This window comes from Chionomys nivalis, chromosome X (assembly GCF_950005125.1).
Source record: "Chionomys nivalis chromosome X, mChiNiv1.1, whole genome shotgun sequence".
Lineage (NCBI taxonomy): Eukaryota > Metazoa > Chordata > Mammalia > Rodentia > Cricetidae > Chionomys > Chionomys nivalis.
In genome coordinates this window covers 71464133-71489760 of record NC_080112.1, presented here as the reverse complement: position 1 = coordinate 71489760, position 25628 = coordinate 71464133, and the positions used below count along the sequence as shown (strand labels likewise).

Genomic DNA, 25628 nt, shown 5'->3' with positions numbered 1-25628 from the left:
CATTTTTCAGACTGCTCTCTCTCTGTCTCTCTCTCTGTCGTTCTCTCTCTCTGTCTCTCTCTCTCTGTCTCTCTCTCTCTGTCTCTCTCTCTCTCTCTCTGTCTCTACCTCTCCCTCTTTCTACTCTGGGTTGCAGGCTCTCCCTGAAGCCCCTTCTTGGGCTGCTGTCAAACTAGCCAGCTACCTTGAAATCCACTCAGCTTTTAGTGTTCTATGAAGCAGCAATAAGCCTCACATCTTCAACAACATTGTCGGTAGATTTGGAAAGACAATTGGGAATATTTAAAGGAGGAATTGGCTAAAAGAGAGAGTTTTTTCCCACATCAAAATATGGGGAAAACCTTTGCAATGGAAGGATTTGTGTCTCTGTTTCATAATGAACTAGACAGTTTGAAACTGGAACAATTAAATAAGAGGATATCTAATTTAGATGGGATGTATGTAATGTCAATTGTAAACATTATCTGCTTTATCATTTTTGTCTTATCACTAAAACTTTGGCTCATCTCAGTGATGCGATACAGGCCTTAGAAAAACATAATAAAACGTATCACAAGGAATTCAAAACCACACAGAGGATATAATGGAGAGCCAGTGTTGCATTATAAGAATAGAGAGGAATAGTGTAAGATTTTCCAACAACCAAAATTAATATATCCAATGACCTTACAAGAGTTGTCAAATGGCAGAGGCTTTGTTACAGTTAATTGCACTCCTGTTCCAATGTTAGATTAAAGGAGATTGAAGGAAGCAATCGTCTCATATGGCATGCATTTGCCTTCTGTGAAGCAAATGTTAATCTCGTGGTCAGTTTGTAATAGAATTATCCCTAAAGGCTGGATAGAATAGGTTGGTTAAAGCTGTTTTAGAGCCTGGTCCACAATTGCATTGGAGTACCTGATTCAGAGAAGAGGCTAAGGTTATTGAACAATGAAGTAGAGCTAGACGTAGGGATTAAATTCTTGGGGAGGGAGATTATACTAACAGAGAAAGCGTATATGATAAACACACCCTGGATTTATACCACACAGTAATTCTGAATGCCTGGGACAGAAGTGAAGAAGTAGGAAAAACAATTGGGTCAGTTACTAAGTCATACAGGGCCCAAATGAATCCTTTACGTATTACTTACAAAGTTTGATTTCAGCAGTAAATAGAAGGATACCAAATTTGGAAGTAGACAACTAACAAATCAAACTCTGGCTTTTGAAGATGCCAATTCTCTATGAAAAAGGATAATTAGTCCATTAAAGGCAAGGTCAGCCCATTTGGAGGAATGGATTCGAGGCACAATTAACATAGAGTCCCATGAACATGATGATACATATATGATGCTAGGAGAGCTAATTTCCAGAGTTTTGAAGAAAAATCCAAACATCAAGTGTGATCATAATGGTACACAAGGTCAGCTTAAAAGGGATTGTGGACAGGACATTCCTTCAAAAATGTTTTTTTCCTAAGAATAATCGATTCAGAATGTCCCTCCCTTCTGGATTATGTGGAAAGTTTTGTGAATGCAGGCATTGGACTAGTGACTGTATATCATTGAAGAACATTCTAGGTAAACCATTGCCATTGGGAAAATCTGTGAGAGGCCTCTCATAGGACCCTATTCCAAATCCAGTTCAGTCATTTCCTGCCATTATAGAAGAAAATCTTTCCCGGAGTAAATAAAGAACCTAATGCTTAGGGTGAGAAGCCACACTGCCCTACATATTTGAACAGCTATAGAAGAGAAAAAAAATCAAGAGAAACCATAAAGGGAGTACTTTGGGAAACTTCTATGAATGAATGAAGACCTGAACTAAAAATACAAACACATTACGTTGTCATTCAACTTCTGGTAGACTCAGGTGCGCATGTAACAATAATTTTATCAGAATTTTGGATGCAAATTGGTCTCCTCAGTATGTAAATATTCAGTTTTTAGGGATAAAAACTTCATCTCAGGTAAGGCAGAGCACAAGATGTGTTGACTCTCTACAGTCAGAAGAAGAGAGAGGAATATTGAAACCAAATGTTTATAACATATAATTTGTAGGGACGTGATATGTTACCGCAATGGAATACTCAGATTAACATTACTCCAATCTTAGAAACAAACCATAAATTATCATCTGTTTATGAAAATATATTGCAAGATCTTATAAAGAACAGTCACTGACCATTTAGGTAGTAAAAGAACAGGGAAAAACAGTTGCTGCTCTTCTAAAAGCACCAACAGCCCTACATTTAAAATGGTAGACAGACAAATAAGTACGGGTTAAGCAATGGTCTTTAGCAATAGAGAAACTGCAGGCGTTAGGAAAGCTGTTACAGCGAAAACTAAATTCATACAGTTCAGGCAGTGGTGGCACACACCTTTAATCCCAGCAGCAACACTTGTTAGTCACAGAGGCCAACAGTGGGGAGGTTTGGCTTTAATCTCAGCACTGAAGAGGAATAGAAGGCAGGATGAGACAGGAACTCGCTCTCCTTCAGTCTGAAGATTTCATAGAGGTAAGAACTCTCTAGAGGTTTGTGTGCTTTGCTTTTCTGATCTTCAGGTTGAACCCCAATATCTGCTTCTGTGTTTTTATTATTTGTGTTATATATGATAAATATTTATAACAAAAGGGAGAAAGAAGAGCCAGGTAAATTGAAAAATGCAAAATTTGAGAAGAAATGGAGAAGCAGGAAATGGAATAGAGCTAAATGCTGTGTTCAAAGAGATAAACAGATTAAGAAACAGAATAAAAGGAATGGTGACTTCAGGGCCAAGATCCCCACATAAAAATTTCCAACTTGGGAAAAGCAATTAATGAAAATCTTAGAGCCCAATGTGTTGATGCAAATAATTAATCCCAGAACTCCAAAGGCAGAAGCTGGCAGATCTCTGATTCAAGGTCAGCCTGGTCTACAGAGGAAGTTCCAGGACAGCCAAGCTTACGCAGTGAATGAATCATCAGAAACAGAAAGTTGGTGAAGATGAAATTAATTGAAGGGTATATGTTTCAGCCCTAGCAAGCAGCAGAACTGGGAAGTTTCAACCACTTAGTTCTGTCTTTAGGGATAGAAAATAGTTCCTCCAGGACTAAGGAAAGCCGCTAAGGCAAGGACATGTCAGAAGTGTCTCTGAACCTGGAAGCCCAGAGAAGCCATTGTGTGAAGCTGGGAAGGCGAAGCCTGGATTGCTATGGAGACCCCAATATGTTGGGGGTGTCAGAGCCATGGAATACTTGTCAAGGAAAGTTGCTAACAGGGAGTGGTACCCACACAAGAGAGAGAAGTGTATTGCAGTCAGCAAAGCAGGAAGGAGTTGGAAATCTGAAGAGCACTGTGACATCAGACATGAAGATGCAGAGTTTGGAGTTTTCTCAGCTGGTTTTCAGTCTTATTTTCCTCCAGTATTTCCTCACTATGCTCCCTTCCCCTATATTTGCAGTAGGAGCTGTGGGATTTTCCCACCTCCCAGCTCCTGGCCACCGGCTGGCTTATGCCCTGAAATAACAACACACAAACTGTATTCATTTAAACACTGCTTGGCCCATTAGCTCTAGCCTCTTACTGGCTAACTCTCACATCTTGATTAACCCATTTCTATGAATGAGTGTAGCACCGCGAGCTGGTGGCTTACCAGAGAGGATCTTAACCTGAGTGCATCTTGAAGAGGAGAGCTATAGCGTCTGCCTCAGTGCCTTCTTCCCAGCATTCTGTTCTGTTCACCTATATTCTGACCTATCAGGCCAAGCAGTTTCTGTATTAATTAACCAACGTAAGCAACAGATAGATAGAAGAACCAACTACATCATTTCCCCTTCTTTGGTTTAAACAAAAAAGAAAGGGTTTAACTTTAACATAGTAAAATTACATATAACAAAACAGTTATCAAGTAAGAATTACAGTTACAATATTTATATCTATTTTATCTTTTATCATAACTAAGGAAAACAATAACTATGGCTGAAGTTCCCCATCATATATTTTAGGATGATAATGTAAATGCTGTGCCACTGTATGTTGGAAGCATGTGATATGCTTTTTGATTTTGATTTAACAGGGGGATTAGGGTTGTAAGATTGAGTCTCAGAAGAGACTTTGGACTTTTAAACATGTTGAAATAGTGACAGACTATGGAGCCTTTTGAATTTTGGCTGAATGCATTTTTTCATAATGATATGGCATAAGATTTTGAGAACCAGGGTGTGGAATGTGGTGGTGTGAAAGAAAATGACCCACAAAGGTAACGGCTCTCTTAGGTGTGGGCTTTTGGGGGTAGGTTTGGCCTTGTTGGAGGAAGTGCATCATTTTGGAGGTGGGCTTTCAGGTCTCACATAGGCTCAAACAACACCCAGTGTATCAGACCAATTTCTATAGCCTGCACAAGATATAGAACTTACAACTACCTCTCAAGCACCATGTTCTCCTGCATGTCACTTTGTCCCACCATGATGATAATGCACTGAACCTCTGGATTGTAAGCGAGCCACCACAATTAAATGCTTTCCTTCATAGGAGTTTCTGTGGCTGTGGTGACTCTTCTCAGTAATGGAAACCCTAACTAAAGCAGAGGCTCACAGGCAAACCATAGGTGGAACTCGGGGAATGCCTCCTCAGAAAAGGGGAGGAAGTATTAAAGGAGCCAGAGTGGATAGCCAGAACCACAGGAATACAACCCACAGAATCAACTCATTAGGATTCAAAGGGGTTCACAGAGACTGACATGACAATCTGGGAGCCTGTATGAGGCTGACTTGGGTCCTCTGCATAAATGTTATGGCTGTGTAGCATGGTGTTCTTGTGGGACTCCTACCTGTGGGGATGGCGCAGTCTCTGACTCTTTGACCTGCCTGCACCTGGGACCCCTTTCCTCCTCCTGGGCTGTCTCCTGCCCAGTCTTAATAGGAGGGTATGTCTGTAGTCATATGATATGCCATATCTGGTTGATATCCCTGGGAGACCTGCCTGTATCTGAAAGGGAACAGAGGAAGAGTAGATCTGGTGGAGAGGAGTGGTTGGTGTAATGACTGGTAGGAGAGAAGGGAGGAAAAAAGGCAGTCAGGGTCATATATGAGAGAAGATTAAATAAATGAATGAATAAACAAACAAATATATAAAGAAAAAGACCAGAAACTTTCTCAAATCTTACCAGGATGGGAGTTGCCTTGATTTATTTACACAAGATGTTTTGACCAAGAGGTCTTCCTGTGTTAATGCATTGTAGAGGGAGCTGCGGGCTGCTTCTTGCCACCCGGCTCCTGGCCACAAACTAGCTTTAACCAAAATAATTACATGGAAACTGTATTCATTTAAACACTGCTTGGCCCATTAGCTCTATCCTCTTATGGGCTAACTCTCACATCTGGATTAACCCATTTCTATTAATGTGTAGCACCACGAGGTGGTGGCTTACCGGGAAGATTATAACCTGCATCCATCTCAGAGAGGAGAGCTATGGCTTCTGATTCACTGCCTTCTATCCAGTATTCTGTAATGTCTATTCTACCTATCTAAGCTGCTGTCCTATCAAAGGAAAAGGCAGTCTCATTATTTGACCAATGAAAGTAACACATAGACAGAAGACCCACCTACATCAATGCATTCCTCTCAAAAAGCCACTGAACATGTGCAGAAAGGGTCTCAGGAAGCAGCAATGGATAAGAGTCAACCTCTTCAAATGCAGAAATGCTGTTGCCAGAGATGCTTTCTCTTCGCGTAGACTTACAATTTTACTGGCTAACAGAGAATTCTGCAGATTTGAGACATTTCTGGCCATGATTGAGAAAAGCTCTTGCAGTCGAGTCTACACTGCATTTCCACATCATGCCTTAAATATTGTTTTCTTTTCTTTTAGTTCTTGATAATCATTTCAAGGACCACAATGCAGGTTCTACATGTCAGTAGGAAACAATCTTGTTGTACATATCCTTCAACTCAAAGCAAATTTAGACATAAAGATTTTAGTGCAAGATATGTGTAAAGTTATCTATTTACAATGGTTTCCTTGAACATAAAATTTTTTGTTTTGACTCCCTTTATGCACAAAATACATGTTTCCTGTTAAAAACGGCAAAGAAATATACCTCTCAGTTGTATTGAGTGTAAAGATATGAATGCAAAACCACAGTGACAAATTACTTTTCAATCATGGTCAATATGTGTATTATTTTCACTTCAAAGCTGAAATACTTTTAAGTTGTGTGCTGTGGATCAGGGACTTCTAAAACCATAATCAGAGTAAAGGTTGAAAGCACAGCAATATATGCAACTTAATTCCTAAAATGTGATTCTTCACATCACATGATTAGTGTCCCGGGGACTAGATCCTGGGAGCCAAGGGAGAATGGGGTTGGAACGATTGCAACAAACCTGACATATGACGATATTGGGTTCCCCTCTGTATGCTATGAAATACCATTGGTTATGAAAGAAACTGTGCCAGCCAGTGGCTTACTAGAGTCAAGACAGGTGGCAAGTCCTCACAGAGAAATGCAGAGAAAGTAGGCAGAGTAAAAGAGATGCCATGTATCTGCCAAAAAAAGAAGGATGCCAGCCAGACACCAGCCAGAGCCTTACCAGTAGGCCTCAGCTTCGTGATGATTCACAGATTAATAGAAATCGAATAATTTGAAATGTAAGAGTTAGCTAAAAATACGCCTAAGCTATTGGTCAACAATATTGTCATTAATATAGTTTCTGTGTGATTATTTGGACCTGGACAGCCAGGAAAGGAAAGAGAAGTCTCTCTCTACACTAGGGCATGAACAGCTTTGACAATGAATTACTAGTAAACTATGCACTATGAGGTGGAACAATGTCTTTTTGGCCCAAATCCCAATTCACTCCACCAAGATGGTAAAGACTGATATGCCATGGGACAGGTAATAGTCCTCTTCACACGTTTTACTACACAGGCTCAGGCTGGTAAGCCAGTAAGGGGGCTGCACCTTTGACAAAGACTTCTACCCAATGCCTGGTGATCTTGGTGCCTTAATAAAACAAGTAATAAGCTCAAAGCTAGCTTAGCAAAGAGGCAGTGATCCCAAATATCTGGTGTATGTTTTTTAAAGAGTCAGGCTATAATTCCCAGGGCTTTACAACAATGAAACTTTATTCATGTTCACACACAGGTTACTCAACCCAGTTGAAAAACCTTGACATATCCAAAGACATGTCTACATTAGAATTATTCGCATATGCAAACGATGAAGACACAAAAAGGGCTGCCAAGTTAAGGACTCTGAATCTTGTGAACAGAGTGTTGATAATGCCCAGCACAGTGCAGATTTTATGACACACTGCAAAATTCATGATGGAGGTGGGTCATCTTTCTATTTGTTGTTTCATTGGTTAAGTAATAAAGAAACTGCCTTGGCCCCTTTAATAGGACAGAAAATTAGGTAGGCGGAGTAAACAGACAGAATGCTGGGAGAAAGAAGCCGAGTGAAGGAGTCGCCATGATTCTCCCACTCCAGACAGACGCAGGTTAAGATCTTCCCTGGTAAGCCAGCTTGTGGTACTACACAGAATATTAGAAATGGGTTAGATCAATATGTAAGAGCTAGCCAATAAGAGGTTGGAACTAATGGGCCAGGCAGTGATTAAAAGAATACAGTTTCCGTGTAATTATTTCGGGGCATAAGCTAGCTATGCGGGCGGTCGGGTGCTGGGGACGCAGCCCCGCCGATCCTATTACAACAGAGTGGCGCCCAGCGTGCTAATGAACTCCACGTAAAACCTGAGAGAGCTTAAAAAGGACACAGAGAGAATTTAAGACAGCTTTTTGCTGTTTGTGGGTTGCGTGCCGCAAAGAAATTGTCCTGACTCAGCAACAGGAAAAAACTGGCTGTTTTAAAATGCCGGCTTTCTGGGCTGTGCCGCCATCGCGATCTCTGTCTGGCTCCTGCAGGAGACAGAGCTTTTGAATGGAGCATTTGGAGTAAAGTGCTACGATTTGTTTGATGGCAACTAGACTCACTGTGTGCCTAAAAGGAAGTCATTTTGTGCTGCGGCTCAGAGGCACAAGCAGCTCCACCATGCTACTGGTGCAATGTGCAAGAATCAGAGGCACGAGCAGCTCTGCCATGTTGGACTGGGCGGGGCAAGCTGGCAGTACCTGTTTTTGACCTAGGAATGACACAGCTTAGATTCTTAAGTGCTTAGCGATTTAAAAGCGCAAAACAAAGTGCTCCTGGATAGTAAAAAAATTACAGATTCACAATAGAACTGATTCAGACACTGTTGGATGAATGTACGAAGGCTTGAGAGAGAGAAAAAATATATATAAAGAATAAAGTTAATGTCTTAAAAAAGGGTAAAGTCTTTAAAGAGACAGAGTACAGATAGTTATAGATTAAAAGAAATAAAGAAAAATAAGCCACGTAAAAATGGAAAATTCACAGAGAGTCTGGATTCTTTGTATTATTGTGTTTTCTTTAAAATTTTTGACTGTAAAGGAGCTAAGTGCAGAGAGACATTTCATTATATGGGCTGCCAAGCTAAACCAGAATGGATATAAGGGTATTATGATTTCAGAATATGGGTCTAAGGATATGATGCTTTGGAGAGGGTCTTCTTTTGTTTTCACAGAGGATGAGACTCTGTGGATTGCGTCTATCCCGATATGGTATGATAGACCACGCCCTCCTGAAAGGTTGCTGTGAACACCTTCAGAAAATTACTTCATTCAACTGCCGACTGAGATGACCCTGACACACAGGTTATACCATGAAAGACCTAGTTAACAGCGCCCCAATACAGCAGGAAGCAGTTTGGAGAGAAAAAACTGCGCCCATGTTCCCAAATATTGTTTATAAATGTTCTTTTACATTTAAAGGGGGATATGATATAGATATGAATAATTTGCATTGGTGTGGATTTGAAGGTCAATTTTGTTATATGTGTATGCATATTTCTAATCTTGATTAAGGTATTGTGATTGTATAGTTCATTAAAAAATGTAATGTATATAGGTTGTTAATGGATAATCATCGATAATTGTCAAGCTTGTAGTCATGTTAGTTAGATTTTCTAGATGTGCATAGATATATTTCAGATAGGCATTCTTCATATCTTTCAAAGGCTACAGAATATGGCATTTAATGTTTTAATAACTTAGGGCTTTTCATGACAATGAGACACTCTGCTCCTGGCACCACCAATCTACTTCAAGAGGAAGATGGGCACCGAAGAGGCTCCTTATGGAGTTTGATAGCCATTTGGGCATGAAACTGCTCATGCCTGGACTGTTGCATAAACTGGACACAAAGAACCTGCAGAAAAAGAACTGCTGAACTTGCCTAAAGGTGAGATGGATTTTCGGGGTTCCTGACTCATGAAAGAGTCTTCAAGACATTCTGCAGGACACAGCAAAAAGTGACTGAACTGTCTTTGGAATTTCCTGCTTGATGAAAATGTCTGCTGGATACTATGGGCCTGAAGGTTGAAGATGGATGCCCCAACAGTACAAAAGAACTTTGGGTGACTGTCCAGGCAGTGAGATGTCTCTGTCATTTCTAGAGTTTTGGATCTCTTGTTTGCTTAGGTAATATTATATCCTTCTGGAGTCTTTGATGGAGTTGAAGAATGGATAGATAGTTATAGTTTTCCTTAGTTGTGATAAAATAGATATAAATATTATAACTGTAATTCTTGCTTGATAACTGTTTTGCTATATGTAATCTTACCATGTTAAAGTGAAAGCCATTTTTTGCTTAAACAGAAAAAGGGGAAATGATGGAGGTGGGTCATCTTTCTATTTGTTGTTTCATTGGTTAAGTAATAAAGAAACTGCCTTGGCCCCTTTAATAGGACAGAAAATTAGGTAGGCGGAGTAAACAGACAGAATGCTGGGAGAAAGAAGCCGAGTGAAGGAGTCGCCATGATTCTCCCACTCCAGACAGACGCAGGTTAAGATCTTCCCTGGTAAGCCAGCTCGTGGTACTACACAGAATATTAGAAATGGGTTAGATCAATATGTAAGAGCTAGCCAATAAGAGGTTGGAACTAATGGGCCAGGCAGTGATTAAAAGAATACAGTTTCCGTGTAATTATTTCGGGGCATAAGCTAGCCATGCGGGCGGTCGGGTGCTGGGGACGCAGCCCCGCCACTCTTATTACAACAAATTCAGGTGCTTCAAATAAAACAATCAACTTAAAAAACAAAAAGATGCCAGATCCAGAGCCTACAACCACAGATAAATCATTTTCCTACCTCAAGATAGTAGTTTGAAAGCCCACAAAATGCTTAAAGGCCTAAGATAAATAATGAGTTTGGACAGGAACTATGTTGTATTTTCAGTCAATGACAGGAAGTCTGTGGCAGCCCAGCTTTGAATCTCACTTAGGGCGAGAGTGGGGTGCTATCAAGATGTTCCGGTGTCACTGGGTGAAGCAGAGTGTGTAGGCTGAGGTGGTGACATCGGGAGGCAGGACAGCTTTAGTCTTCACTCCCCATCAGGACCTGCAGAAAGACAATCACAGGCAAAGTCAGATCATGCTGTCATCTCCTGTCATCACGCTGTGTACCAAACAAACGGTCTTAGATTTTCCCAGGGACCAATGAACACAACTGTCCCTACCTAAATTCCTTCTCTCCAGTACTCGTGCCACCATCACTCCCAGCTGTAGGTCCCTTCTGGTCAAGGCCAAGATCTCTGAATAAGATCCTTGCTCTGACAAGAAGCCTGCATCTTTCAGCCCTGGCCCCAGAGTTTCTGGCACAGTTTACATAATGAACACAGGTAGACCTCTTTGAGAATCAAGCTCTCCAGCTTCATTGCACATTCCTGATTCGCGCCATCCACCCAGAGCAGCTTCCCACTCACACAGTGCTCCTCGTTGACCAATTTTACTCGGAAGCCTTCTTTCCAGGCTCGCTAACTATGAAATTCTCCCCTGAACTCACAGATTCCTTCCTTGATGGACTTGAGATGTGCTGGCTAAAGTCAGCTTCAGAAGGCATCCTCGTTCCATGTCTACATGGAACGTGTCCAGAGTCCACAGGACCATCTCCCTCCATTCCAGGCCCTTATCCCCTGTGCTTATCTTCCCAGGCCTTCTCAGGCTGTTGCAGACTGGGACACTAGTGTGGGCTGGGATTCAATCCACCAGGCCCTATTCCTTCCACTTTGCTTGCGGCCTGCCCTCGAGAAAGAACTTGCCGCCTTGAAGGCCTCCTACTTTTCTTGACATCAGGATACTGGCCCTCTGCTGTTGAGCAAAACACTTGTAAGCAAAGATGTACTGAGCAGACCCTGGGTACCAGTTCTTAATCGGACTGAAGGGCTCAAGGAACTGGCATCCAAGTTGATGAATTAACCCACTCTAGCTACCAGCATCTCATCAGCAGCCCTCCATTTTCTGCACCCTGTCCACCCTCTGTTCCTCGTTCAAGGAGCCAGCTACCTGGAATGCTGGAAGTCTCCTGCTAGGCCTGAGGGGAGTTATGAATAATCAGGAGTGCCTCTGCAGAATCCAGTGCCTTCTGCATATCCCCCTCAGCAGGGAGTGCACCGTGGTTGGAAATACCTGGCAGTTGGGTGTTGACTTCAAGACCCTGCTGGTTGGCGACATCATTGGTCTGGGTGGAGATGACATCATTGGTCTGGTCGGCATTGTCAGGGCCCTGGTCACAGATGTAATGCAAGAGATACGAGAGAGTGAATTCTGACAAGACACCTCTCTGACCACAGTGGGCCCTCCAGCCTCCATTCCTTTTCAGCAAACACCCATCTCTGTGAGCTTCTCCTCCTGTCATCCACGAAGCCCATCCCTTCCAAGGACCTCGACCCCACTCATTTACCACGTCGTGTGACGGCACTACAAGCGGGATACTGCAGATGCAGGGGTCCAAGATCATGTTAGAGGTCCTGAGAACATGCAGAAGAGAAGCCAGGAGGTTAGACAGTCAGGATGACAACTACCATGAACACACATGGAGGGCCGGGGGCTCTGTGAGATCAGGCTGATGGATTGTGAATGACTGTGGACACTAGGACAAATGACACCTGTCCGCTGGGCCTCGGATGGACCCTGCCCCTACTTGACCTGTTTTCCCTCCAACCTCCTTCCTTAGATCCTCCTAGAGACACTACTTTTTGTGAACCCTCTCCTTCCCGGGTACACTGAAGATGACCAACAGCTGTTCTGATCTGCACAGCACCAGGAAAGATGAGACTATGGTCCTCTGCAGAGACTAGGTCTTTCTTCCACTTTGCCCATTCCCCACCGGTCAAGAAGGATAAGCCAAGGTCATCTAGCAGATACATTCCCTGCGGGCCAGAAACATTTCCCTAGGTCTCTCTGGCCCTTTCGACTATGCCTCCAGATTTCAGCAGAACCTTCTCCTGTGTCCATTCATTTCAGTGTGGATGGATAGTATCACCATTTTGTAGTCCACTGCCTGCTGTATGCAATATACTTGTCCTCTTTAATGCTCCTGTGTAGAATATTTTCCAAGCATGCCCACAGGGAGTGAGTGACTTAGAAGGATACTTTCCCTAGCATGTTGTTGAGCAAATACTAAAACTGGGAAGATCCTGTCCTTCAAGTTAGGCTGAAATGTAGCTCTGTCATTCCCCTAGATCTTTTTGTCCCTAACTTCTTCCTTCCTTCCTTCCTTCCTTCCTTCCTTCCTTCCTTCCTTCCTTCCCTCTTTCTTTCCTTCTTTCTTTCCTTCCTTCCTGTAATTCCTTCCCTTCTTTCGTTCCCTCCTCCCTCCCTCCCTTTCTCCCTCTCTTTCTTTCTTCTTTCTTTCTTTCTTTCTTTCTTTCTCTCTTTCTTTCTTTCTTTCTTCTCCTCTTGTTCCATGTCTTCCTTCCTCCCTTGTTCCCCCTTCTTGCTGCTGCTACCCCTGCAGCACCAATCTCGAGTTTCGAGGCAGTACCATTAGCCACAGCAGCCTCCACGGTCTCTGTTGTACTCACACACAAGGTATAGTCACCGGCTGGCTGGGATTCCATGAGAAAGTAATGGTCATATGAGGATTCAAATTCGCTGGAACATAGTTCAGAGGTACAATTACTGTGGGCCAGTGTAGCAACAGAGGCACCTGGGAGATGTCCTGCAAAGAAAGACATCCATGTTGAAGATCAGGTCTGAACACCAAGACTCAAGGGACAGAAATGTATTAAAATGGTGACAGCCATGGACAATGGCAGTGCTCTCAAGACTTTGGCGATGACCATGGAGAATGGCAGGGCTCTCAAGTCCTTGGTGACCAGCCACACAGACTCACCTTTTTGGTTATTCCTCTACTGGAGGACACTGAGTCCCAAAGAGAAGTTATTTGCCCAAGGTCGCAATATGCCGAGGATTGGTGCTGGACCTCAGAGTTTAGGACACACTGGAATTTGTCTGGACAGTGACTGCTGGCATGGAGCCTTTCCCCTGAGCAAATTACTTTCCTTACCTGCTGCACAACTGTGTGAGGCAGGGCTTCAGGCTGCTGAACATTGCCCTGCTGCCCATCTGGAAAAGACCATGCAGAGCTTGACTGAGCCTCCCTTCCCACCATATTTCCTTGAAAGTACCTAACTCCACCCCCTCCCCAATCTGAGGACTTGGCTCACCATCAGTCCTTTTAATATCCCACCCACAATGTCTCTCCTTTCTGTAAAAACGTGATACTTGGCACAGATAGTATACCTGAACAGGTTAGGTCTGGGGAGGGAGGGTTTGTACAAGGTCGAGTGACAATTCTGTGCCATGGCTGGTGACAGAAGCATTTAGGATTACTGCTGCCACCTGAGAACCCCTCCATGGTCAGAGACACTCACCCATGGTTCCTGGTTTGGCGAGACCCTGCTTAACATTCACGTGAGAGTTGCCATTAGTAGCCATAGCCTCAAGTGAGATTCCACTTTCTCTATGTATTCTATGTTCTTCACAGAACTCACGGCAGACAAGACCCCACTAGAGTCCCTGAAGTAGGGGATTGAAGGAGTCAAGTTAGTCACACATACAGGTGGAGGCCTGACCTCTCCCTAGAGGTAGTACACTCCTGAGACAGTGTATTTACACAGCTGGAAGAGGCACAAACCTGTTACACTCCCAGTTTCTTCTGATCCTATGGCAAGGCACGGTCAGAGCAAACTACACGTCCTCTGGGACCAAGTTTTACCCCCTCTTTGGTGATCTCAGTTACTCAGGAGTCCAGTAGGAAACAGAACATTAGTCAAGTTCCATGTTCCATGGCTCTACAGTTAGGGCAGGTCACCAAAATGGCTGCCAGAATTCCTACCCACCAGTGCACTTATACTGCCACCAGATAATTCTGTCTCTGGTGCCTAGATTCTTCCTGTCCTCCATCCTGCTCATGACTGGGACCAATTTTCCCTCCCTTCTTTTTACAATGGTCTTTGACTTACCCTTCATTTTACCTGGTCACTCAGACTCTCCATCATACAGGTCTCTCTCACACTTCACCTTCTCCTAACAACCTGTTCGCTCAAGCACCATGGAAGCCAAATCATGACTTTCCCTGCTCATCACCACACATGGCTTCTAACATAGTCACACAGACACAGAGACACACACAAATAAACACACAGAGACACATACACATGCACACACACAGACACACACACAGAGACATGCAATAACACACACATGCAATCCCATGTACACACACATGTACAAACACATATAAAACACAGTCACACACATGCATACACACACATGCACAAACACATGCAGACACACTCACCTACAGACTCACACACATGTACACTAAGACACATACACATGCATACACACAGACACACAAATGAACAAACCCATACACATACATGCACACTCAAGTCACACATATGCACATACATGCCAACACACAGACACATATATAGACACACACATTCAGACACAAACAGACACCTTTACATAGTCACACACATGAATACACACACACATGAACACACACATGTAAACACACAGACACACTCACACACATTCACACAAAACAGACACATTCACCCATTCACACATGTATACACATACATGAGCACACACATGCGCACACACATGCATACACACAGACACACTCACACAGAGACACACATCACACACAGACACACACACACACTTTGAGGCACAGGCAGGTGCTCCTACATCTTCATCCACAATCACAACTCTCTGTTCTGTTACTTCGTCCTGTGCCCTGCCAAAGACAACTGGCATCCCTGGTTTATTTGTCTCCCTAAAGTCCTGATTTAACTTGACTTCTGACCACCAACACGGAAGTGAATGGACGTAGTCATTAGCTCAAGGGATACCATATATTCCCTTCTCCCTGGATTATTGTTCATCCTCAAGCCCCACTTTAATCTTAATAATTCCTTTGATCCCCTTGGAAGTGACTGAACACTTGCTCCTCATGAAATCATGTTCTTCCCAAGCCAACTTGGCTGACTCCTGCCTGAAATCCCACTACACAGGAAGCTGAGGCAGGAAAATGGTGAGTCTGATGACAACTAATAACACCAAAACAACTTGTCTCCAATATTAACCAAGTAAAGACAATAATAATAATAACAATAATAAATATCATTGTCCTCTAGAATCTTGGAAATCTCCCATTTAAACTCCTCCATCCTCCTTTCCCCCTACATTCCTCTGCAACTGAAACAAATCTTTTTTAATTTTTTTGACGCAGGGCCAAATGTTATACCATGTTCAATCCAGGAGATAGTTCCTCACCAGGCTGTTTATGTCAGGATGGCATGCTCCCTCTGCGGTCCAGAAAACCCATGCCTTCTGCCATAGTGTAGAGAGCTGCGTGGAGCCGCACCTGATGGTGCTGGCTTCCGCCCTCCGCGATCCCGAAAGCGAGTGCTCTCTGTGATAATCAGCTCCTAATATCAACTAGGCCTGACTTATGCTGTGATCACGCAATGATTGTCAGCTGCTTGCATATGCGTGGACCTATGGGCAGTGCCCACCTGGCAATTCAGGATTGGTAGCCCATGCCTACTTAAGGGCTGGGAGAGGTTTGCCCTGGGACAGAGGAAGAGAGAGAGGAAGAGAGAGAGGGAGAGGGAGAGAGTGAGAGTGAGTGAATGAGAGAGAGAAAGGGAGAGAGATAATTGTAAAAGGGTCCTGAATAAACTGCTGAGCAAGAAGAGCTCCAGTGTGTCGTGCGTCCTTCTTGCTGGTCAAGAAGACCGCGACACCATAGCTTCTGGCCAGACTTCTAGATGCTTCTCCACATTTCACAGTGGCACATGGGCACACATTTCTTCTCCTCCTTGGAAAATCCTCCCTATGTCTGTCTGGATCCTCCAGTAGTTCCAAGGGTACATGTTCCCTTCAGGAAACCCAACCATCCATTTCTGCCCAACCTGCATCAAAAGGAGCAGGAGCCTCCTTCAGGGTCCCGAAGCTGGGAACCCTTGCAACCTGTGCTCATGAGTGGGCAGGGTAGGTGATGCCACCTCTTCAGCCTTTCCCCTTTAGTTGTGTAAGGAGGCAAAGAGCTAAAGAACCTGGGTTCCCAGAGATGGAGTAGGGAGGAGAACAGGACAAGGAATGGGCAGATCTTATTTTTGATGCCACCCTGTGGGTACCTCAGTGTCCAGTGGATCAGAAGCAAGGAGCTCGGTTCTGAGGAAGATGCATGTCCTTCCTCAAGCAACTCAGTTTCCAACCAATGAGCTGCCATCCCTCCTTTTTCTCTCCCCAGGCCATGATGGTTCTGGACCAATGAGCTTTCAGATTCACTCCCCTCACACTGACTTTGTCCAGACCTTATGGTTGCTCTGTGACCCACATTGACTTCTAGTGATTCATGTTAGCACCCAGCATCTCTGGGGAGAGAAACGAGACTTGCCCTCCCTAGTGGTCTTTACCTGGGTTTCCTCCTTTTAAACAGGAAATGAGAGGTGTCAGCACTTTCAGCATACCTCTTGCAAAGCTCTTGTTCACCTTTTCAAAGTCCAGTAAGTGGGGGCTAAAACTGGGTGTCTGTCATACCACATGTCTTTAATCCCAGCACTAGAGAGGCAGTGCTTGGCAGATCTCTCTGAGTTTATGGCCAAGGTGGCCTACACAGTGAATTCTAGGACAGCCAAGGCTGCACAGAGAAACCTTGTCTCGAAAAAACAACCGAAATTTGTCAACATGTGTGGGCTCGAGCTATAGCTCATTCTGTACATAGCAACCATGAGGACCCGAGTTTGAACCCCAGAACACATATAAAAATGTCAGCTGTGGAGGAAGGATCTTGCAGTCCCTACATTGGAGAGCCAGAGACAAGAGGAACCCTGGGACTTGCTTACCAGTTCATGCAAATTGGTGAGATCCAGGTTCAGTGAAATACAATGTCTCAAGAAAGAAGGTGAAGAGGGATTGAGCAAGACACCCAAAGTCAAACTCCGGTGCACAACACGCACACATAAACAGGGGAGTGTGCAGCCACACACACATAACCCACATTCAAACCGTGTTTTGGTTAATTTCAGGTAAATAGGAATAATTTGTACTCAGGCCCTATTTAGAACCAGAAGCTTCGTCCCTGGAATATTACCTAACTTCATGATGTTTGTTGCTTCTTAGTTTTTTGTATTTTGCTCTGTTTTAAAATTTATTTAAGGATTTGCTGTCTTATTCTATGTGTATGACTTGCATGCATTCATGTCTGTGCACCACATGGGTACAGTGCTCTCAGAAGCTGGAAGACCTTGTGGACCCTCTGGGATCAAATTTTGTTGTAGATGGTTGTGAGCTTCCAATATGGGTGCTGGGAATCAAACCTGGGTCTCTAGAACTGCCCACCCATCTCTCCAGCTCCTAAAAATTCCATTGAAAAATGATCTTGTTATGTAGCTCTCAGGATGGCCTTTTACTTCCTGTGTAGCCCAGGCTGTCCTCTCACTCACCTCAGACTGAGTGCTGGGATTATAGGCAGGAGCCCCATGGTGTGTTCACAATGGTTCTTGAACACACTGTGTAGAGCACCATATTTGTAGGGGCAGATTAGAGCACCACGTAAGGAAAGCGGGGTTTGAACTTGGGCAATTTTTTTCTGTTCTTCCTGCTGATGGTGGTAGTGTTCTGGGGTGGGGACAACCTTTGAGGATCATGCAGGAAGAAGACAGCAGTTCCCCTTCTTCACTGACACCCTTAATATCTCAATGCAAATCTCCTTTCATGTATGCCTTCTGCTCTCCCTATTTTCCAGATGATCTTCAAGTGAATTTCATTAAAAATGTTCACGTGCAGCTCTACAATTGGGGGAATGATCCATTTCCCTCACCTTCTTAGCTTGAGAAGACCCCCTGGAGACCAATACACTGAACACTTTTTTATCTAAACCATACACTCTTATAGCTTCTTCCACCAAGTTTTTGTAGGGATTGAGGCTTCACCTTGCCATTTCAGCCTTTCAAACCTTCCCATAAATTATGTTCACATGCTTCATTAAAGAACTGTGCTGGGTTAACAGTTGGTTGTTCAATATTAGCAATTGATAAGTACGCCTTCCCATGATCTATTGCTTCATCTATCCACTGCCCAGTCAGATCCTTTGTAGCATCTCAATAAACAATGCCACTGCTGTACCAGATGTGTCACAACAACAGATGAAAGAGAACCTGTAGATTGTGTGTGCTTGTGGGTCTCTATGGGCACCCACGACCACATTTATTAAGTGTGTTCAGGTGCCCATGGAGGCTAAAAGAAAGTATTAGTCCTTCTGGAACCAGAGTTAGAGGAACTTATATACCTCCTGCTGTGAGTGGAATAACCAAACATGCCTGCTTTGGAAGAACAGTAAACACTTGTACCTGCTAAGCCATCTCTCCAGTCCATGGTTTTATTTCTTACACAAGACACTGTGAAATCTATCTTCTATGAGTGTTTTGTTATCACTTCCCACCTCAATACCCAATGGATGGCACCTCAGAACATAGTTCTGCACAAGCTACATACAACATCTTGCTATTTGAACTCCCCATTTTATAAACACTCAAATATTCCAAACCTGGAACTATCTGTCCATAATTCATTAAAAATATCTGAACATCACATTCTGGCCAATAGATTTAACATGAGCTGTCCAAGATTGAAATACACCAGAACTGAAATTCATCCAGAACACCGGAGCGCACAGCTCTTCCCAGACAAAAATCTCAGAGATACCCTATGATAAAGAAGATTTATGAGCAGTGTGCTACTTGATGTTTGGTAGCAGCATGGACTTAGAAACTTGAAAACGTTTGGGAGGTAAGCATAACTATTGCTGGTATCCTGCCACATTGAAAAGCCAAATGAAGTGGAGTCAACAGCCAAAGCTGTGGTGGTGATCCTACCCATGACTGCTAAACATTTTAAAAAGCTCTCCTAGTCAAAAAATGATTACAGATATACAACAGACATATTCAGACAAAAAGGCCTTTAAATGGGTCTCAGTGGATTTGATAAATATACATAAGCTTGAGGGAAGGAGGATAAAGGGTAGTGTCATAGACTAAAATTAATTTAAAAATATTAAACTGAGATTCATTTTCTGAGTTTGGGTATAGAGTTTATTTACTGGGCTATGGAGAGGAAAGGGAAAAGTGGGAAAGGAACAAGAGGGAAGAAGAGAGAGTCAGAAAGACAGAGGGATGGAGAGAGAGTCAGAAAGACAGAGGGATGGAGAGAGAGAGAAAGGGAGAAAAGAGAGAGATGGGTCAACAGAGAGAGGCAGCAGGTACCTCTTTAGAAGAGGGACAAGAGAGAGAGATTTGTAAAAAGAAATAGAGTAATAAAAATTATAATAAGCCACATAAAAATGAAAAATATACAGAGTCTAGATTATGTGTACTATAGAAACATAATCTACCTATCCCACCCAGCTTGCATCCAGAACCCTTCTTCCTTCTGCCCCCTTCCCTCTTTGGGCACAAAACACCACCTAGCTCAGCCTGTCTGGGCGCTGGGGGCGATTTCTCAGGGCAAACAGGCTGGCGGGAGTTCCTTTGTTTCACTGGCCTGCCTGCACCAAGCAAGGTAGGCGCTTTGTTTACGAACTATACAACCAGCAAGGAGATCTGATCTCGGTACCAGGAGAGCCATCATTGGGGTGAGTTTGTGACCCACAGCAGCAGCCCCGGACAGGGAACTCAGAAGTTCCTCACCCCACCCCCATCCCTCCTGGGCTGCCTGCAGAGACTCTACTCCCCGCAGACTGCCTCTCTCTTCCTATCCCAACCAGCTTGCATCCAGAACCCTTCTGCCTTCTGCCCCCTTCCCTCTTTGGGCACATAACACCACCTAGCGCAGCCTGTCTGGGCGCTGGGGGCGAATCCTCAGGGCAAACAGGCGGGTGGGAGTTCCTTTGTTTCACTGGCCTGCCTGCACCAAGCAAGGTAGGCGCTTTGTTTATGAACTACCCAACCAGCAAGGAGATCTGATCTCGGTACCAGGAGAGCCATCATTGGGGTGAGTTTTATGACCCGCAGCAGCAGCCCTGGACAGGGAACTCAGAAGTTCCTCACCTCCACCATCCCTCCTGGGCTCCCTGCAGAGACTCTACTCCCTGCAGACTGCTTCTCTCTTCCTATCCCACCCAGCTTGCATCCAGAACCCTTCTGCCTTCTGCCCCCTTCCCTCTTTGGGCACAAAACACCACCTAGCTCAGCCTGTCTGGGCGCTGGGGGCAAATCCTCAGGGCAAACAGGCGGGCGGGAGTTCCTTTGTTTCACTGGCCTGCCTGCACCAAGCAAGGTAGGCGCTTTGTTTATGAACTACCCAACCAACAAGGAGATCTGATCTCGGCACCAGGAGAGCCATCATTGGGCACGGAGAGCTAATCTTGGCACCAGGAGAGCCATCATTGGGCACGGAGATCTGATATTGGCACCAGGAGAGACATCACTGGAGCACCAGGAGAACCATCACTGGGGAGTACCATCACTGGGAAAGTACAACAGTAGGCAAGGAGACCTGATCCTGTAAAAGAAGATCCATAGGAGAGCATTCCAAGCAAGAGATGGGCAGGAGCCAATGCAAGAATTCACCCAACAATCTGAAAAATAATATGAAACCACCAGAACCCAGCGACCTCACAACAGGAGGACATGAACACCTTAATCATGAAGAAGTAGAAAAAATTGACTTTATGAAAGTGATTGACGCCCTTAAACAGCATGTAAAAAATGCCCTTATAGAATTGGATGAGAAGTATAACAGAAAGTTTGAAGAATTGAGTAAATCAGTGAATGATACCCTAGGAAACCAAGGAAAAACAATCAAACAGTTAATGGAAACAGTTCAAGTCTTGAAAACTGAAATGGAGGCAAAGAAGAAAACACAAACAGATGGCTGGCTGGACATGGAAAATCTAGGTAAAAGAATAGAGTCTACAGAAACAAGCATAACCAACAGAATACAAGAGATAGAAGAAAGAATCTCAGATTCTGAAGATACCATAGAGAAAATAAACACGGTGATCAAAGAAAACAGCAAGGCCAACAAACTCTCATCACAAAACATTCAGGAAATATGGGACACAATAAAAAGACCAAACCTAAGAATAATAGGAGTAGAAGAAGGAGAAGAAGTGCAGCTCAACGGTCCAGAAAATATATTTAATAAAATTATAGAAGAAAACTTTTCCAACCTAAAGAAAGATATACCTACGAAGGTTCAAGAAGCATACAGAACACCAAATAGGCTGGATCAAAAAAAATCCCCTCGCCATATAATAATCAAAACACAAAGCATACAGAACAAAGAAAGAATATTAAGAGCTGCAAAGGAAAAAGGCCAAGTTACTTATAAAGGTAAATCTATCAGACTTACACCTGACTTCTCTATGGAAACCATGAAAGCCAGAAGGTCCTGGATAGATGTACTGCAGAAACTAAGAGACCATGGATGCAAGCCCAGACTACTATACCCAGCCAAGCTTTCATTCACTATAAATGGAGAAAACAAAATTTTCCAGGATAAAAACAAATTTAAACAATACGTAGCCACAAATCCAGCCTTACAGAAAGTAATAGAAGGAAAATCACTAACCAAGGAGTCCAACAATGACCCCAATATCTCAGACAACTAGAGGCCCTTCACCAGCGCAACTCGAAGAAGGGAAACACACAAAATTTACTACTAAAAAAATGACCGGAGTTAACAACCGTTGGTCATTAATATCACTTAATGTCAATGGACTCAACTCACCTATAAAGAGGCACAGACTAAGAGATTGGATACGAAAACAGGATCCAACATTCTGCTGTTTACAAGAAATACACCTCAACCACAAAGACAGACACCTACTCAGAGTAAAGGGTTGTGATAAGGCTTATCAAGTAAATGGACCTAAGAAACAAGCAGGTGTGGCCATACTAATTTCTAACAAAGTTGACTTCAAACTTAAATCAATCAGAAGAGATGGAGAGGGACATTTTCTACTCATAACAGGAACAATTCATCAGGATGAAGTCTCAATCCTGAATATCTATGCCCCTAATATAAAAGCACTCACGTAAATAAAAGAAACATTGCTAAAACTCAAGGCAGCAATCAAACCGCACACATTAATAGTAGGAGACTTTAACACTCCTCTCTCACCAATGGACAGGTCAATTAGACAGAAACCTAACAGAGAAATAAGAGAATTAATGGAGGTAATGAATCAAATGGACTTAACAGACATCTATAGAATATTCCGACCAAATAGGAAAGAATATACCTTCTTCTCTGCAGCTCATGGAACCTTCTCGAAAATTGACCACATTAAAAAAAAAAAAAAAAGAAATGAAAAGATATGGATTTATTCTAAAAAAAAAAAAAAAAAGAAAGAAAATTGACCACATACTCGGTAACAAAGCAAACATCCACAGTTACAAAAAAATATCTGTAACCACCTGTGTCTTATCAGATCACCATGGATTAAAGCTAGAATTCAACAACAATGCTTCCCTCAGAAAGCCTACAAACTCATGCAAACTGAACAGTCAACTACTGAACCACACCTGGATTAAGGAAGAAATAAAGAAAGAAATTAAAGTCTTCCTTGAATTCAATGAAAATAAAGAAACAACATATTCAAACCTATGGGACACTATGAAAGCAGTCCTGAGAGGAAAGTTCATAGCACTAAGTGCCCACTTAAAGAAAACAGAGAAAGCACACATTGGAGATTTAACAGCACACCTGAAAGCTCTAGAAAAAAAAAGAAGCAGACTCACCTAGAAGGAGTAGAAGACTGGAAATAATCAAACTGAGGGCTGAAATCAACAAAATAGAAACACAGAAAATAATTGAAAGCATCAATGAAACAAAAAGCTGGTTCCTGGAGAAAATCAACAAGATTGATAAACCCCTATCCAAACTAATCAAACGGCAGAAAGAGAATTTGCAAATTAATAAAATCAGAAATGAAAAGGGGGACATAACCACAGACACAGGGGAAATTCAGAGAATCATTAGATCTTACTACAAAAGCCTGTATGCCACAAAACTGGAAAATGTTAAAGAAATGGACACTTTTTTAGATGAATACCATATACCAAAGTTAAACCAGGACCAGGTAAACAACCTAAATAGACCTGTGAGTCACGAAGAATTAGAAGCTGTTATCAAAAACCTCCCTTCCAAAAAAAGTCCAGGACCAGATGGTTTCAATGCGGAATTCTACCAGAACTTCCAAGAAGACCTAATACCTATACTCCTAAATGTATTTCACAATATAGAAACAGAAGAGTCATTGCCAAATTCTTTTTATGAAGCTACATTAACTCTGATACCAAAACCACACAAAGACTCAACCAAGAAAGAGAATTACAGGCCAATCTCGCTCATGAACATCGAGGGAAAAATCCTCAACAAAATACTGGCAAACCGAATCCAAGAACACATTAGAAAAATTATCCATTATGATCAAGTAGGCTTCATCCCAGAGATGCAGGGCTGGTTTAACATATGCATATCTATCAATGTAATCCATCATATAAATAAACTGAAAGAAAAAAACCATATGATCGTTTCATTAGATGCTGAAAAAGCATTTGACAAAATTCAACATCCCTTTATGATAAAAGTCTTGGAGAGATTAGGGATACAAGGGTCATACCTAAGTATAATAAAAGCTATTTATAGCAAGCTGACAGCTAACATCAAATTAAACGGAGAGAAACTTAAAGCCATCCCACTAATATCAGGAAAACACCAAGGCTGTCCACTCTCTCCATACCTCTTCAATATAGTTCTTGAAGTCTTAGCAATAGCAATAAGACAACATAAGGGGATAAAGGAGATTCGAATTGGAAAGGAAGAAGTTAAACTTGCGTTATTTGCAGATGATATGATAGTGTACTTAAGCGACCCCAAAAACTCCACCAAAGAACTTCTACAGCTGATAAATACCTTTAGTAATATGGCAGGATACAAGATCAACTCCAAAAAATCAGTCACCCTCTTATACACAAAGGATATGGAAGCAGAGAGGGAAATAAGAGAATCATCACCTTACACGATAGCCACAAACAGCATAAAATATCTTGGGGTAACTCTAACCAAGAAAGTGAAAGATCCATTTGACAAGAACTTTAAGGCATTGAAGAGGATACCAGAAAATGGAAGGATCTCCCTTGCTCTTGGATTGGGAGGATCAACATAGTAAAAATGGCAATTCTACCAAAGGCAATCTATAGAATCAATGCAATCCCCATCAAGGTCCCATCAAAATTCTTCACAGATCTTGAGAGGACAATAATCAACTTTATAGGGAAAAACAAAAAACCCAGGATAGCCAAAACAGTCTTATACAATAAAGGAACTTCTGGAGGCATTACCATCCCTGACTTCAAACTCTATTACAGAGCTACAGTAATGAAAACAGTGTGGTACTGGCATAAAAACAGAGAAGTCGACCAATGGAATCGTATAGAAGACCCGGATTTTAACCCACAAACCTATGAACAACTGATTTTCGATAAAGGAGCTAAAATTGTACAATGGAAGAAAGAAAACATCTTCAACAAATGGTGCTGGCACAACTGGATGTCAACCTGTAGAAGAATGAAAATAGACCCATATCTATCACCCTGCACAAAACTCAAGTCCAAATGGATCAAAGACCTCAATATCAATCTGAACACACTGAACCTGATAGAAGAGAAAATGGAAAGTACCCTACAACATATGAGCACAGGAGATCTCTTCCTATGTATAACCCCAGCAGCACAGACATTAAGGGCAACATTGAATAAATGGGACCTCCTGAAACTGAGAAGCTTCTGTAAAGCAAAGGACACTGTAGTAGGGAGCTGCGGGCCTCTTCCCACAGCCCGGCTCATGGTTGCCTGGCTAGCTTATGCCCCAAAATAAAGACACACAAACTCTATTCTTTTAAACACTGCTTGGCCCATTTCTGTTCATGTATGTAGCACCCCAAGGTGCGCTTACCGGGAAGATTCTAGCCTACGTCCATCCTGGGTCAGAGCTTCATCGTGTCTGCTCTGGAGAAGAGAGCATGGCGTCTGTCTCTCAGAGGAGCTGCCCTGCATCTGAGCTCACTTCCTCTTCCTCCCAGCATTCTATTCTGTCTACTCCACCCACCTATGGGATGGCCTATCAAATGGGTCAAGCAGTTTCTTTATTTTTAACCAATGACCTTCCTCCATCATTTCCCCTTTTTCTGTTTAAACCAAAATCAAAGGAAGGCT

At 42.8% G+C, this 25628-nt stretch overlaps 1 protein-coding gene across 5 annotated transcripts in view; it reads right to left on the bottom strand.

Moving 5' to 3' along the window:
- Positions 1 to 25628, bottom strand: part of LOC130868256 (uncharacterized) — a 56438-nt gene that overhangs the window by 18836 nt on the left and 11974 nt on the right. For 2 of the 5 annotated variants that reach the window (XR_009056509.1, XR_009056510.1), the window contains exons 1-5: positions 13758 to 15425; positions 13391 to 13449; positions 12906 to 13042; positions 11509 to 11849; positions 10322 to 10441 (exon numbers count right to left, since the gene is read on the bottom strand). Coding sequence is in view for 3 of the 5 variants with exons in the window: in XM_057760517.1 (XP_057616500.1) it covers positions 10425 to 10441; positions 11509 to 11849; positions 12906 to 13042; positions 13391 to 13449; positions 13758 to 13821 (618 nt within the window). In the remaining 2 variants the exon portion in view is untranslated. Of the gene's footprint in view, positions 1 to 7103; positions 10442 to 11508; positions 11850 to 12905; positions 13043 to 13390; positions 13450 to 13757; positions 15426 to 25628 lie in introns of those variants that run through there. The other 3 variants (XM_057760517.1, XM_057760518.1, XM_057760519.1) reach the window with 2 other exon arrangements.